The 13630-nt window shown below is 42.2% G+C and overlaps 2 protein-coding genes across 2 annotated transcripts; both read right to left on the reverse strand.

Annotated features, from left to right (window-relative positions):
• Positions 1 to 1288: 1288 nt before the first annotated feature.
• LOC104444118 (glucan endo-1,3-beta-glucosidase 11) lies at positions 1289 to 4150 on the reverse strand. Its single transcript, XM_039313300.1, is given in 5 exon segments — positions 1289 to 1567; positions 2194 to 2378; positions 2821 to 3518; positions 3521 to 3937; positions 4099 to 4150. Coding segments are annotated over 4 exon segments (1233 nt in total). The 3' UTR covers positions 1289 to 1567; positions 2194 to 2312.
• A 1764-nt stretch (positions 4151 to 5914) lies between these two features.
• On the reverse strand, positions 5915 to 11049 carry LOC104444119 (granule-bound starch synthase 1, chloroplastic/amyloplastic). Its single transcript, XM_010057727.3, has 14 exons — positions 10909 to 11049; positions 9542 to 9915; positions 9316 to 9396; positions 9101 to 9199; positions 8888 to 8977; positions 8344 to 8407; positions 8152 to 8252; positions 7953 to 8062; positions 7603 to 7846; positions 7340 to 7516; positions 7022 to 7213; positions 6812 to 6898; positions 6575 to 6703; positions 5915 to 6418 (listed from the first exon to the last, which is right to left on the reverse strand). The coding sequence occupies exons 2-14, from the start codon at positions 9890 to 9892 to the stop codon at positions 6302 to 6304; spliced, it is 1842 nt and encodes a 613-aa protein (XP_010056029.2). The 5' UTR covers positions 9893 to 9915; positions 10909 to 11049; the 3' UTR covers positions 5915 to 6301.
• Positions 11050 to 13630: the final 2581 nt, after the last annotated feature.

Consider the following 13630-nt stretch of genomic DNA (forward strand, 5'->3'; position numbering starts at 1 on the left):
GTGGGTTATTAAATGGGTTGAAAGTAGGTCCGTTACAAATCCACAGTCAACCCATTTGTTTCTGGCTTCCATATTTAAAATTCATATTGACCTACATTTTGAATTTAAGGTGGCTCATATATAATCAACTTCACTATATTTGGATTAAAATATGGGATTGTCGCCCATTTTATCAGTCTTACTTGTAAGTCACTAACTTCGATGGTGAGATTTTATTTTCCAGTTGGTAATTTGCTATGCAGCTTGACAACTTATTACTGAATTGGCTGTTGCTAAATTCCTTACTTGGTCAGTAGTTTTGCTACCCCCAAAAGTGAGCCTACACTAGTACATAAAAAGTAACTTATTTCTTTGGAATGTTACTAGTTACAATTGCAAGATTCTATATTATATGGGACATTTTTAAACAGCTTGATAAATTGCTGTTGAAGTTGGCGTTCATATGTTTTTCGAACCATGGGTAATTTGCTACAGCTTAAATGGGCCTACTTTGGTAAGTTACTTAAGTCAATATTGAGTTATAAATGTATAGTTTATTTTAAAAGGTTAGTTCCCACCCCTTTGTTGGTGACTCGCTAACTTGTAATTGGGCCTACTATTACATCGACAAGTTATTAATTTTACCAGTAAGATTTTGTTTTAAGTGGTAAAATTTATACTTAAGTAGATAACTTACATTAACACTCGATATTCGTATGCTTCTCGCAGTGATTTACAACCTTAAAAGTGAATCTATATTGATAAATCGACAATATTAACGATAACTTACTATTTTCATTTTTAAAGTTAACGTTTTTAGTGGTAAATTTCTTAAGAAGTCGATAACTTATTATGGATTTGACGTGTCCGGACATGATTCGGTTTTTCAGTTCCCAGTTGTACAGGTCTTTTCTCTTAGGCAGCAAACCATGAAGTCGACTCCGGTCCGGAAGAACTACTTCCTTCATAAGCATCGTCGTCTTTGTTGTCCTAAGAAAGTGCTCATGGTGTTGGACTCTGAAGAAAGCATGTCAAAATTGACCAAATCACAACCGACATTTTTCATCATGATCGTGCTCGGTAGCTTTCACTGAAAGTTATTCCTCTCATATCTATGGCCACTTAGAAAGAAATGAGTGTTGGATAGATTGCACCACAAGTCACACTCTCACTCCATCTGTTACTGGTAATCAGAATGATCAAGAAAAAGGTCATCGTTTTGCAGTTTATCCCATCAAAACTGCTCTCGATCTGGGTCTCGAAATCGACCATCGAGGCGTCGAAGATGGAAAAACTCGACATTCCGATCTAAACGTGAAGTCAAACATCTCATATTTCAGGTCGGTAACTTTTTCCTAACGTCAATTTATCCTCAAATTCCTTCACCTAGCTAAACAGATTCGACAGAATTACAAGTCTCAACTGGACAATAAATGATCATCTCTTTTAAATGTTCGATACAATAAGTTCTAAGACACCACCATACCCTAACTAAATAATCAGGTCAATAGATAGCAAAAATAGAAGGCCAAAATGTGTACGACTCTCAACATGCCTATAATCTAAAAACTGAATCAAGATACTGCATCTGCAAAACAAAGAAAGGAGCAAAACATGTTTCAGTGGTTAAGAGCTTCACAGATGCAAAGAAGGACTCCTGTGCAGTAGTCTGACTTCTTAACTTGACGAGGAAGTTCTATGCAAAGCTCGGTCGAATGGACCATGGAATGCCTTTGCTTTTTGAATGAAATGACAATGCAAATGCAGGATATGTCCAGGACTTTTTTATGGCAAGGATGAAATACTTCTTTCTGTTTAGTTGGAGAAAGATATTGTTGACAACATCGATTCCAGGACTAATGATTCTAAAAATAGGAACATGGCAATTTGATTGCTAAGTGAGATATCCCTTGTACAACACATTATACAGAGATGAACACAAATAGTGATTTGCAGTCTGAAGTAGATGACTGCTTTCACGTTAGAAGCTCCAACATTGATCCTAGCATACCATAACTAAATGATGGATGTTCAGAAAAGCATAGCGACTGGATTGCAAATGTTGAGCGTGAAATGCCGGATATCAGCTCTACAATATCCAATCTCTCTCCTATTTACGTTGGTTAGGGCTCATTAGTGTGATTCTAGCGTGCGAGCGTCGATGCAGTGAAATAAACCAATGTTTGCTTGCAAGCAGGGGAAACAGAAGTTCACCTTGCATCATCTGCTGAAATGTGTCCGACATTCTTCAATTTGACTCTTTATGCTTTTTGATAAACTGCTGATTTCGATGACACTTCCAAAGCACTTGTAATTCTGACTTGGTTTTGCCGTCAAAAGAGCAGCTTAATTGTAGCCAGGCACAAGACGAAGAGAGTTTGAGCAGAATGGCATCTTTCCTGAAATCAGATCGCCACACTTTATAATCAAACAGCATATTGACATCTACTCATCAAGAGGTAACAATTCGAAAGTGATGAAAATGTTGAACTTTATACTACCGGAAAAGGAACAAGATAAACAAAAAGATAGAGGGCCGATCTTACCCGGAGTCGCTAAAGTTACTCGACAATGGGGGCAAAAGCAATCTAAACCTCTTTCAAACTATCTACTTTTAACGATCAGCAGATAAGGCATCACTCAAGGTAACATGTCTGGTAAGTAAATGTGATAACGACACAACACGACCATGAGCACGTCTAACGCGAAATTGAATCAAAGTTCAGAACTTTACTGCCATAAAACCAGCAACAGGATAGATAATGTGGCTGCATTGTAAACACCAGCATTCGAAAGCCAAATTGAATCATAATTCAACAACCAGAAACATCTCGAACTCACCACGCCCGAAGAAATGGCCAAGTAACCAGTGGAAGAGCCCGTGCTCGTCGAAGCCGGTGTTTCTGCGGCCAGTGGTGGGGATCCAGATTTCGTGGGAATCGTCCCATTCCCACCAGCATCGCTGCTTCCGTTCAGCGCAAGCGCATATGCCGGCGTCCCATCGGGCTTGAACAACCCGTAATTCCTCTCCGACGTCGGCCCGGTCTTCATGTTCTCATTGAACAGGGCAAACACGTAGACGTTCAAATCTCCATTCGGCCTCATCGGCGTCCCCTTCTTCTGCGCCATGATCTTCATCAGATTCCCATTATACTTCCTGGCATTCTCCGGGGTCGCCCCGACCTCATCCGCATCGCCTCGCGACGGCCACCCGGTCTCCGAGATGTGCAGCGTCAGGTTCCGGAACCCCAGCGAGGCCAGGGCCGAGTGAACCGCGTCAATCTGAGCGAACAGCATGTTGTCGTAATGCAGCCCCGTGGAGGGATCGACCTCGCCGGGGTTCGACTCGAAGAGCACGAAATCGAGCGGGACCTGCCGGGGGTTCGCCTTGTAGGCGAAGAACGGGTAGGCGTTGATCAGGAACGGCGAGCCCGCCTTGGCCTGGAACTTCAGGATCTCCGTCAGGGGCGCGGCGAGGTCCCGCCGGAACGCCCCGGCGGACGGCGGGTACGAGGTCTCGAGGACGGCGAGCGAGTGGGGGTCGTGACGGTGACCTGGTCGTCGAGGCCGAGCTTGGCGAGCGCGCCCTGGAGGCCCTGCATCGCCGGGAGGACGTCCGCCGTCAGGGACGTGTCGTTGAGGGTCAGCACCTCGTTGCCGACGGTGATGCAGGTGATCTTCGTGGAGGGGAGGTAAGGCTGGATGTTGGACTTGAGCCAGGCGAGGGCCTGGGCCGGGTCCCGCATCCGGGCCAGGTACTCGTTCCCGAGGCCGACGGTGAACTCGATGCCGGTGCCGGCGAAGGCCTTTAGGACGCGGGGGTCGGCGTCGTAGAGCTTGAGGCGGGTGGCGCCGACGGACTTGACGAGGGGGACCACGTCGTCCGGCGACGGGAGGTTGTTGGCGATCTGGCCGTAGTTGATCCCGATGGAGGACGACGCCGTCACCAAGGCGGGCCCTGCGGCGGAGAACGGACAGAGAAAAAAAGGAAGAAAATTCGTGACGGAACAACCCAAAAAAAACGGAAGCTTTACCGAGAAAATGTCTCGTTTTCCTGCTGAACTTTCTAAAGTAACCGCATTTTAACAAAGATGGTTTTCTCGGGAGCTCATTGGGTACCTGAAAAGAGAATCAGAAGCGAGAAGCAGCGGAGGAACCGGTCCGACGCCATGACGGGGAGCCGCGCCGGAGAAATGCAATGCCGGACGGAGGAGGAGCGGCGGCGGCGGCGGCGGCAGCGAGTGGCTCCGAGTGAGTGGCTCCGAGTGAGTGAAGTGAGTGGAGTGAGTGAAGTGGGACAGTTGTGGGTCGCTGTCGGAGGGCGGCGGAGGACAACGAGAGGAGCACGCGGGCTGCTGCGTGGGAAACGGACAAGACGGCGGGTGGTGAAGGTGACGGGCACTTTCTCGAGCTGGCTCGACAGGGATGGAGTGCGCGTTCGGCGAGGAATAGCGGAAAGCAGTGAAGACTCTCTCTCGCCCTGCCTCTCACTATATCCCTGCCGAGCTAGCGATGATCTATAAATGAAGCTTGCAAAAGATGGTAGGTTGTCACTAGTCGAGCGTTGGGCCTTTTGGCCCCCTACCATGTGAGGTTAGTTTATTGATTGGTTTGAATTATGTGACGGGAGAGTTAGAAATCGACACTTGTCGGATCCGTTGAGAAGTTAACGTCTCGGTGGATTGCGAATCAACACTAATGTACGTGAGTTATTAGAATAATTAAATATTAAATTATGCGTATATTTAACAATTTAAATTTTTTTTAATAGTGACAATAATCCCACAAAATTTAACATGGTATCGAAACTGGGGATCCTAATTTCGAATCTTGTTGGACCCAATTTGCCTCCCTAATTAAATATGTCAATGCTTTCATATAATAGTTAGAATAATGAGTGATGATGAGCAATGATAACTCCATTTTCTTAATGAATGGTGAGACCTTATGGAAAAACCTTGTAAGGGGCCTCCGGCGGCACTAATCCTCTTTCTCTCGACCATTTCTCTAATGCAAAAGAAATCAGATTCTTTGAGAGCACAAAAAACAAACTCAACCATTCTTTGATAATTATAATAAGAGAATGTTTTGATTCGCATTTCGGATTTTGTTTGCCCTTTTATGTTTTCACTTTCTAACTTTCAAAAGCGCGAGTATTCGAAGGCTTTTTAGTCCCCGGCCTGGCATTTGCATCGGTTCTACACTATGCACTTGTGATAACGCACGCACGTCCTTTCGTTTCATCGGGTGCGAGTGCGAGAATCATCTCAAGGGGGGATGGATGCTGCTTAACGAGGAAATCATGATTTGATTTTGAGACTCGGCCCCCTTGAAGGAATCGAATAGGTTCCTTGACTTTATCTTCTTTCAGCGGTGAAAAATATGGCGCTTTTGACGTTGGTTTTTTGTTCTTTGCGTTCCTTTTCAAGGTGGAGAGTGGCCCCAAAGGTGGTTGCTTCTTTGCGACTCCGTCACATGGTAGCCGTTCCCAATGAGATGGCGGGTAGGCGGTGGGGTTGTATGCTTTTGAGTAGAGGGGGGCGTAAGGGACAAGCTTCCTTTGATTGGGATTGGGTCCCATTCTCTCTCTCTCTCTCTCTTTTTTCTTTACTTTTTCTTTTTATTCTTCTTTTTTAAATCGAAAGGCATTTTCCGTTGTCGGAGAGGGTAGAAACAACAGAGAGCTGGCGAGGCTAACTTGTCCGCTCTTGCAAAGCGACGAAAAATGCAAAAGGTAAAATCGACGTGCGAGAATCTTTCCGTTGCGGAATGCATCGATCCCACCTGGACCGTCTGATTGGAGAGCGTTAGAGATCTCGGCCGTTCAGTTGGCGGAATTTAAGTGTTCGGGTCGGTTGGGGGGACCGAAATTGAGTAGGGGCAGGCCGAGATTTTCCATCCGTTTAAACTCATGCAATTACACTAGTCCAAGACAGAGGGGAAACGACCAACTTGGGGGAAACAGAATAGCAATAAACACGAAAACAAGAACCATACATTTTACTCAAACTAGGGATCAACCAGGTAGTTCTATAGAAGCGCAAACGGTACGCTCTTAGATTTTTCCTCTCTCTTTCAACAGAAGTAAGTAGCATCTCTATTTGCGCATCTTATTTCCTTTTCAGCCAAATTAGGTACTAGCCTCCGTCAGATATGCCACTTATTTTTTCATGCGTGGCTTCTTAAGTAACCCTCCCAAACTGGCCGGCAGACGCACCCCACGAACGCTGACCTCGTGCATCAAATTCCTCCAGGTTAAAGTCTTAACATATACACATGTCAGTAGTGCTTAAGAAACCGAGCACGCGTTTAACCCAGTTACTCAAGGAGTGGCGATGTTTTCCTTGGCAAGGGGAGCAACTTCTTCCCCTTCGACGCCAGGTTCACCGCCGGCAATCTCAAGACCCAGAAGCATCTTCTCCCAGAGCCCCGCCGGTCCCTGCACCCAGAAAGGCAAAGGAAATTCTCATTTTATCGAGCCCTCCATGACACCACGTGAAAATTAGAGTACAAGTCAAAACCATGGTGATTCACAGATTCATCTGCTCATCGACAAAGTCGTTGAAGAGCGTCGGTGATGCAATTTTGGACTCACCTTCCATGAAAGATCTTCAGCCATACAGTTACTGATCATCTCTTTCATGGCAGCAGTGCCATAAGTTGCGAGTGCTCTCTTGACTGTTCTTGCCACAGCATCCACATCAGCTGGATCGATGACATCACACTGTACAATAGCTTGTGTTAATTAGTATGACTACAACATTGGTCACGTAGAGAAGAAAATTATGAAAGTAGATTCTCTCTTCTCCTTGACAATGTTGGAGTTACTCACATCGAGACTGAAGCCTCCCATTTGGAACCCTGTAAACCCTTCTTTAATGGTGTCAACGAGTCCACCAGTTGATGAAACAACTGGCACCTGGTTCGAGATTTATATCAACGAGGCATCAGCTTCAAGCACATAATCAGTTAATTTACCAAATTGCTAGTTATGTAGGTTAAATTGTGTTAGCTTTGGACATTACAGAGCTTCAAGATTTACCGTTCCATATCTCATGGCTTGCAACTGTATGAGACCACAAGGTTCAAATCTGCTAGGAATCAACATGAAATCAGCCCCAGCAATGATCATATGGGCCAGAGGTACATTGAATTTTGCCACTCCTCTCGCGTTGCTTGGATATTTGATCTCCAGCTCCTCGAGCTGCCTTTCCATAGTCTCTTTGCCAGTTCCCTGAGAGCGAAAATATTTCACTGTAAGCGTCAGCTTTCTCAGCAGCATTAAACTAGACACATTTTATCGTAGAAGGAAAAAAGAAGAAATACCGTACTGTTTATGCTTTATAGTAAAATTACTTACCAGTACAACAACTTGAACATTCTCCCCAATGAATTTCGGAATTGCTGCTGCTAAGATATCAGATCCCTTCTGCTCTTCCAGTCTACCAATGAAACCAATCAGAGGGATGTTTCTATCAACAGGCAAACCAACAGCAGCTTGAAGAGCTTCCTTCAATAGAGGCTTAGCATCCATAACCTATATACATGACTTTTGTTAGACAATCTGATTGTGTCAAGTGCATCTTTCAAAACTAATACATCGTTCTCGATATTAAACTTTACCGTTGTCTCGTCATAGTGGATATCTAAGTACTTGTCAGTTGCTGGATTCCATTCTTGAACATCCATTCCGTTGACAATACCAGTTATGCCAGTTCTTCGCAGGATGTTATCTAATTCCACACCCTTTGCAACACCAGAAACAAGTTCCTCTGCATAGTACGGACTCACAGTTAAGACCCTGTGGGATTCTATAATTCCAGCCTTCATCCAGTTGATTTTCCTTCCATTCGCAGGCTTGAGATTTCTGCAAGATACACCAACAGATTCAGCAGAAAGAAAGTTGATGTTAAGGCAACCACACTACAATGTTCTTGCAAAATGGAAGGTTGCACTAGACCCAGACGACATACCCATCTATGAAGTCAAAAGAACTCTTAAATTCATTAGGTAGATTGACAAGGGCGAAATCTCCAAAGGGAAATCTTCCCTGGTAGGCAATGTTGTGGATGCAGAATGCTACCTGGAATCAAGTTTATCTACTCAGCTGCATGTCCAGACTATCTAGCAAAAAATGAGTCATGAACAATGAACTATAAGATGAAAACTTACCTTGGCATTTTTGTAAAGCCCTCGAGATTGGTACATTGTTTTGAGGTAGCATGGAAGAAGAGCAGTGTGCCAGTCATTGGCAACGAAGACAACATCTTCACCTGCTTGACGCACAGATAAAATTTAACTTTCGATCAGTATTTAGAACTGAAAACTGACCTTCGACGAAACAATGATAGGAAAAATTCCCACCATATGGTCCTGAAAAATTTTCGCCATTGTTTAGATTCAGAACCCGAGGTGCCTCTAGAGCAGCCTGCAAGCAATAAAAAGGTGTATTACAAAAATGAAAACACAAAAGAATACACACATGAGAGAGATTCCACCAACTGACACTGAGATGTTACTTCATACATTTATCGAATGAATCTTTTCTACAGTGAATGGTCTGGATTATGCAACCTTTCAAACAGGGAAAACATGAGGAAGAAAGTATTTTTCGAGTGATCAGACCTTTACAGCTCACAGAAAGGTTATCACAACCTTATGTCTTAAATGGCTTGTTGTGTTACGTTAACAAGAGAATGCAACAGATTTAACCAAGCTTTAACACTCACTATGGATTTCACAATTCCAATTCCAATTTTTAATAGGCAAAGGCCATCTGTCATTCAATTCAAAAAGGACAAAAATAGAGCATACCATAATCAGCACGAATCATATCTTCCAAATGAGCTAATAGTACGGCTGGAAGACTTGTCCAGAGTATATCACTTGCAAAGAAATTAAAACTCACCTGGCACAACAAGCTAAAGCGAAGTTGGTTATCCTTGTAATCTAGCCCTGCCCGTGGCCCATATACTTTAGAGCCTGTCTTGCCCCACACCTTCAATGTTGACAAATCAAACAGTCAAACAGTCAGGGGGATAAATTTGCTTCATCACATAATTCTGCAAGAGTATCTGTGCAGATTAGCACAAGAGAATTGATCGGGAAGGATGATCTGCACCATCTCAAGAAACATTGGGTGATCAACAAATACACGATCAACTCCACGTTTGTAGCAGTGGAAGAAGCGAACAGTTTCAATTCTGTCTCCAACTTTTATCTACACAGGAAGACTTGTCTGTGAGCAAATATTTTCCTAAACTCAAACACTGTAGATTATGAAGCAATAAAATAATATTATTCATTCCATCGGAATGACATAAAGAAGCCACTAACCTCAGCTAAAACGCTAGTATCCCACCCATCTTTGTACTGATCATAGCGAGGAGAAACAGTCATGACTCGATGCCCTCTGGCCTATGGAAAATCATGTCAAAAGTTGGTCAGACACACTTTAGCAGAGACAGGACTACTTGAACACTCACTGTGAGAAGTGGTGAGCATGACTGCATATCAAGAAGGAAGCATGAAGAAGACATGCAAAGGAAGACAACCAACTTACTGCCATTGCCGGTGGCAAACCACCAAGAACATCACCAAGTCCTCCAGTTTTGCTCCAAGGAGCCACCTCAGCTCCCACAAAAATCAAGTTCATCCCCTTTCTGCAAACAATTTTTCCAGCCAAGCCGTCATTCTCAGCCTTGTTAACTTTTCTCTCGACTTTCCCCTTGGTTGCTTTTGCATGAGATCTGAGAGTATCCAGCTTGTTCACAGATCTTAATCCGCTGTGGGTGATCGACGCATTCCTTAGGCTTATCTGTGCCAAGTTCGCCTTAGCTTCTGCTCCTGTGCTCCCATGGCAGTTCACCTGTGAGCTTCTTGATACGAAGTGCGCAGCAGTGATGGTGGCCATGATGATTGCTTTTGCTCTGAAATCTGCGATTCGAGATGAGGAAGTGAACAGGTTCTTCAACTCTTCGATGGATGTATCTATAAACCGAAATATGAAAAAAACTAATAGCTTGTTGAATTTACAGAGCACAAGACATCAACCTCTGCTAGAACCAACCACATGAAACTCTCAGGTAATTATTGCTTTATTAGCAAAATCAGTGGTGATATAATTATTACTACAGTCCTGGCAACTCTAGAATCTCGGGATATAGACGAACATGACTCTGAACTCGAAATTGCCAACACACACCAACATCTTCCATGAAAGATGACAAGCTAATTGTAGATTTATACTATAAAAGGTCTTATTAAATTATGCAACATCTCCATCACCATCTAATTAAGATCACGATCTAGTGCTTCACGAAACGTTCTCCCCGTACGAACACGAACGGTCTAAGGACTTCAAATTGTCGAAGCTAATCTCCCTCCTCTCCTCCCAGATTCAATTCAGCTAACCGAACATAGCAATGAGAAATATGGCAAAAAAAGTAAATAAATAAAACTATCGAAACAGAATGAATCCTCCATACATAGGAGAACCGGCAAAGGCAGAGAACGAATCGACTACTCCGGCGAAGAAGAAAAAACCAGCGCAAACAGATGGGAACCGCAGGCAACTAAGGCGATCAATGAGCCCTGGAGGCTCGAACTGCAAGTTTTTCAGGAACCGATGCTTCAAAGACAGTGAAAACTCGAACGCACGACTACTTATAAACCAGAAATCCAGCCTCGTGCGGTGGAGAATGGCGCGAAATACTCGCTCCACAGCTTAGCTCCTGGAACTGCGGATTTCAGTATCATCAGTGACATCACTTCGCGCGCAACTGGCGGGAGCATCATCAAAATATCTTCAACGGACGCCGCCGAACGAAGCTCGAGCTGACGACTCTCCCGCTTCCTCCGCTAGCGAAGAGCGAGAGAGAGAGAGAGAGAGAGAGAGAGAGAGGGAGGGAGGGAGGAGAGAAGGCTTACGAGGTGGAATCGGAGGAGATGCGGCGGCGGTTCAGCCGGCGGAGCAGGGAGGACCGGTGGCTTTCTCAGCCGCGACTCGTGATCAGCTCTCAGTACTCGTGATCAGCTCTCAGCGAAATCGGTCACTGAACCGCCACCGCCGGGAGGAGCGCCGTATTTGTAGAGGCCGATCCTACGTGGCGGCGCGCGCGGACGTGGCGCGAGATTAGTGGCAGGTGGCACTCCCGTTCCCGAGGCGCCTCTAGATTTGCTTCCGCGCTCCTTTTCTTGATCACGTGCGGTGCAATCATTTCAAGATGGAGTTTATTATCATTATTTTATTTTTTTGGTAAAAGATGGAGTTTATTATTATTATTAGGTTAATATTTGGAAAAACTCAAAACCGGTTTATAAAAAATTTATCCATAATTAATTTTTTAATCACTAAAAATCTAAATTGATACACTTTTGATAAATTTATTTCAAACTAATTCACTACCATTTACTAATTTTCGTTAAATTTTACTACATTTATTGATATATCAATTTGGGATTTTATTATCTGTTTGTTATAATTATAGATTTTTGTGTATTAATCAAATTTAAATGTTTATTTGTCACGAATGTATCACTTTGATTTTTGATGTAAATTAGTTTTGGGTAAATTTATCATTATCTAAATTTTGGTTTTCATATCAATTGAGGCAAATTTATCATAGGTGTACAAATTTATGATTTTTCATGATTAAAAAATAGTTTTGGATAAATTTGTTACACGTATATCGTTTTGGGTTTTTCAAAGTATTAAGCCTTATTATTATAAGAGATTAATTCTATTTAGAGGAATTTTACGATAGTTAGTGAGTTTATGTTCCATTAAAAATTATATCTACTAACTAGTAAGCACCCACCATCCAAACCTAATGTGAGGAAATGAAGGGAAGAAGTTACAAATAATCATAAATTATATCTTGAACTTTTTTTTGTAGCATTGAAAACTCTAAATGTACTCACTGTGACACATTTACCTTAAATTCTTTCTTGTAACATAAAAAAATCTCGAATTTGTACATAGGTGGCACAAAATTCTGTCACATAATTTTTTTCAATCAAAATGATGTTATAAGTCGCTAGGTGCCACATCAACACCGCTTGTCCATCGTCCAATTATAATCAGGTGCTCGTTGGTGGAACTTAGATAAAAGGATCAATGTGTTATACAAATATAAGTTTGAGATTCTAAGTCTTCCAATATAAAAGTTTAGAGTGACTATGTTATAGTAGGCATGATTTGAGGCACTTCAATAAGCCTTGGATGCATTATATAAATGTACAACCTAAAACCATAAAATCAAAGAAGTTAAAATCCTAACTTATAAGTCCATTGCTTTATCTAAACTCTAAAATGTAAAATTAAGGGGTTTTCTCAAGGGCGAGAGAAGAAAAACTTTCTCTCCAATTAGGAGGACGGGTGTGCGGGTATCGACACGTAAAATAAACATTTACATTGGACCCCAAGTTACCTAACTATCACTTGAAGTATTTATCGGAAGACGTGCTTTAGACAGTGCTTTTACATCTAAAACTAGCAGCATCTAATTATGGTAACATTTATATTTCTCTCAATTTTTATCTTTTGTTCTCCGAAATAAAAAAAAGAATAGAAATCTGTTTAGTAATATTAACTAATTTTTCTATTCCCTATAATAAAAAGTTGATGGGGAATAAATTTTAAATAAAATGAAAAGTTGAAAAAAATTATTTATTGTTCCCAAGAACAATTTATAGAAATAAGCATTTTTTTTTTTTTTTTTTCTTCTTCCATGGCTTAGCCCTTGTTCCACCGCCACCTACGGCCACCCGACCATCGCCTAAACCGCCACCAACCGACCTCTTGCCCCCGCCCACCACCGCCCACTGACATTGTTTGCCCTTGGCGAACCACTAGCCACCTCTCACCCGCCGACCGACGACCAACCATCGGTGGTCAACAATCAACGTTCAGCAGTTGACGAGCAAGAAGAAAAAACAAAACAAAAATATAAAAATTTATGGAATATCAAACGCATTTTTATTCTTTTTATATTTTAATAATAAAATTTTGTATACTTATCAAACACATTATTTTATTTAAAAATTATTTCGAAATAGAAATTGAAAAAAAAAATATTTCTTAAAAAATTTATTTCCCAAAATAGAAATATTATCATTCGTACTTTTTAGAAGTTCGTTTGGTCACGATTCGTTTTCGGGAGTATTCCGATCATAAATGATTTTTTTATTCTATTTCCAAGAACATATTTTAAGCATTTTAAGTTGTTTGGTAAGTGTTGAAAATTTCTGATTCTTGAATAGTAATTATGTTTGGTATCGTCTTTCATTGATTATGTTTCAAATTAATTTCTTTTAATTTTTAAACAATTTTTATACTTTTATACTTTTTTTATTTTTATTTTTTTCCTTTATTTATTTATTTTCCTTTTTTTTTTTCCTATTCTTCTTCTTCTTCTTCATGCCAATCCCTAAATCAACGACTGGCCAAATGACGACCGGCGACCTCACCGGAGCATCGCCAGCCCTCGTCGGGGCTGGGCGAGGCCTACCTGGCCACCGGCGACTGGCAAACGGTGGAGGATGGCGACCGACGATGACGACGACGAGCAGTGGCGGACAGTGACGAACAACAACAGAGGAGGGGAGAGAAGGGTTCCACTTTTTTTATTATTTTTTTTTTCCCGGAACA

Source organism: Eucalyptus grandis, chromosome 5 (genome assembly GCF_016545825.1).
Source record: "Eucalyptus grandis isolate ANBG69807.140 chromosome 5, ASM1654582v1, whole genome shotgun sequence".
In the NCBI taxonomy this organism is placed as follows: Eukaryota; Viridiplantae; Streptophyta; class Magnoliopsida; order Myrtales; family Myrtaceae; genus Eucalyptus; species Eucalyptus grandis.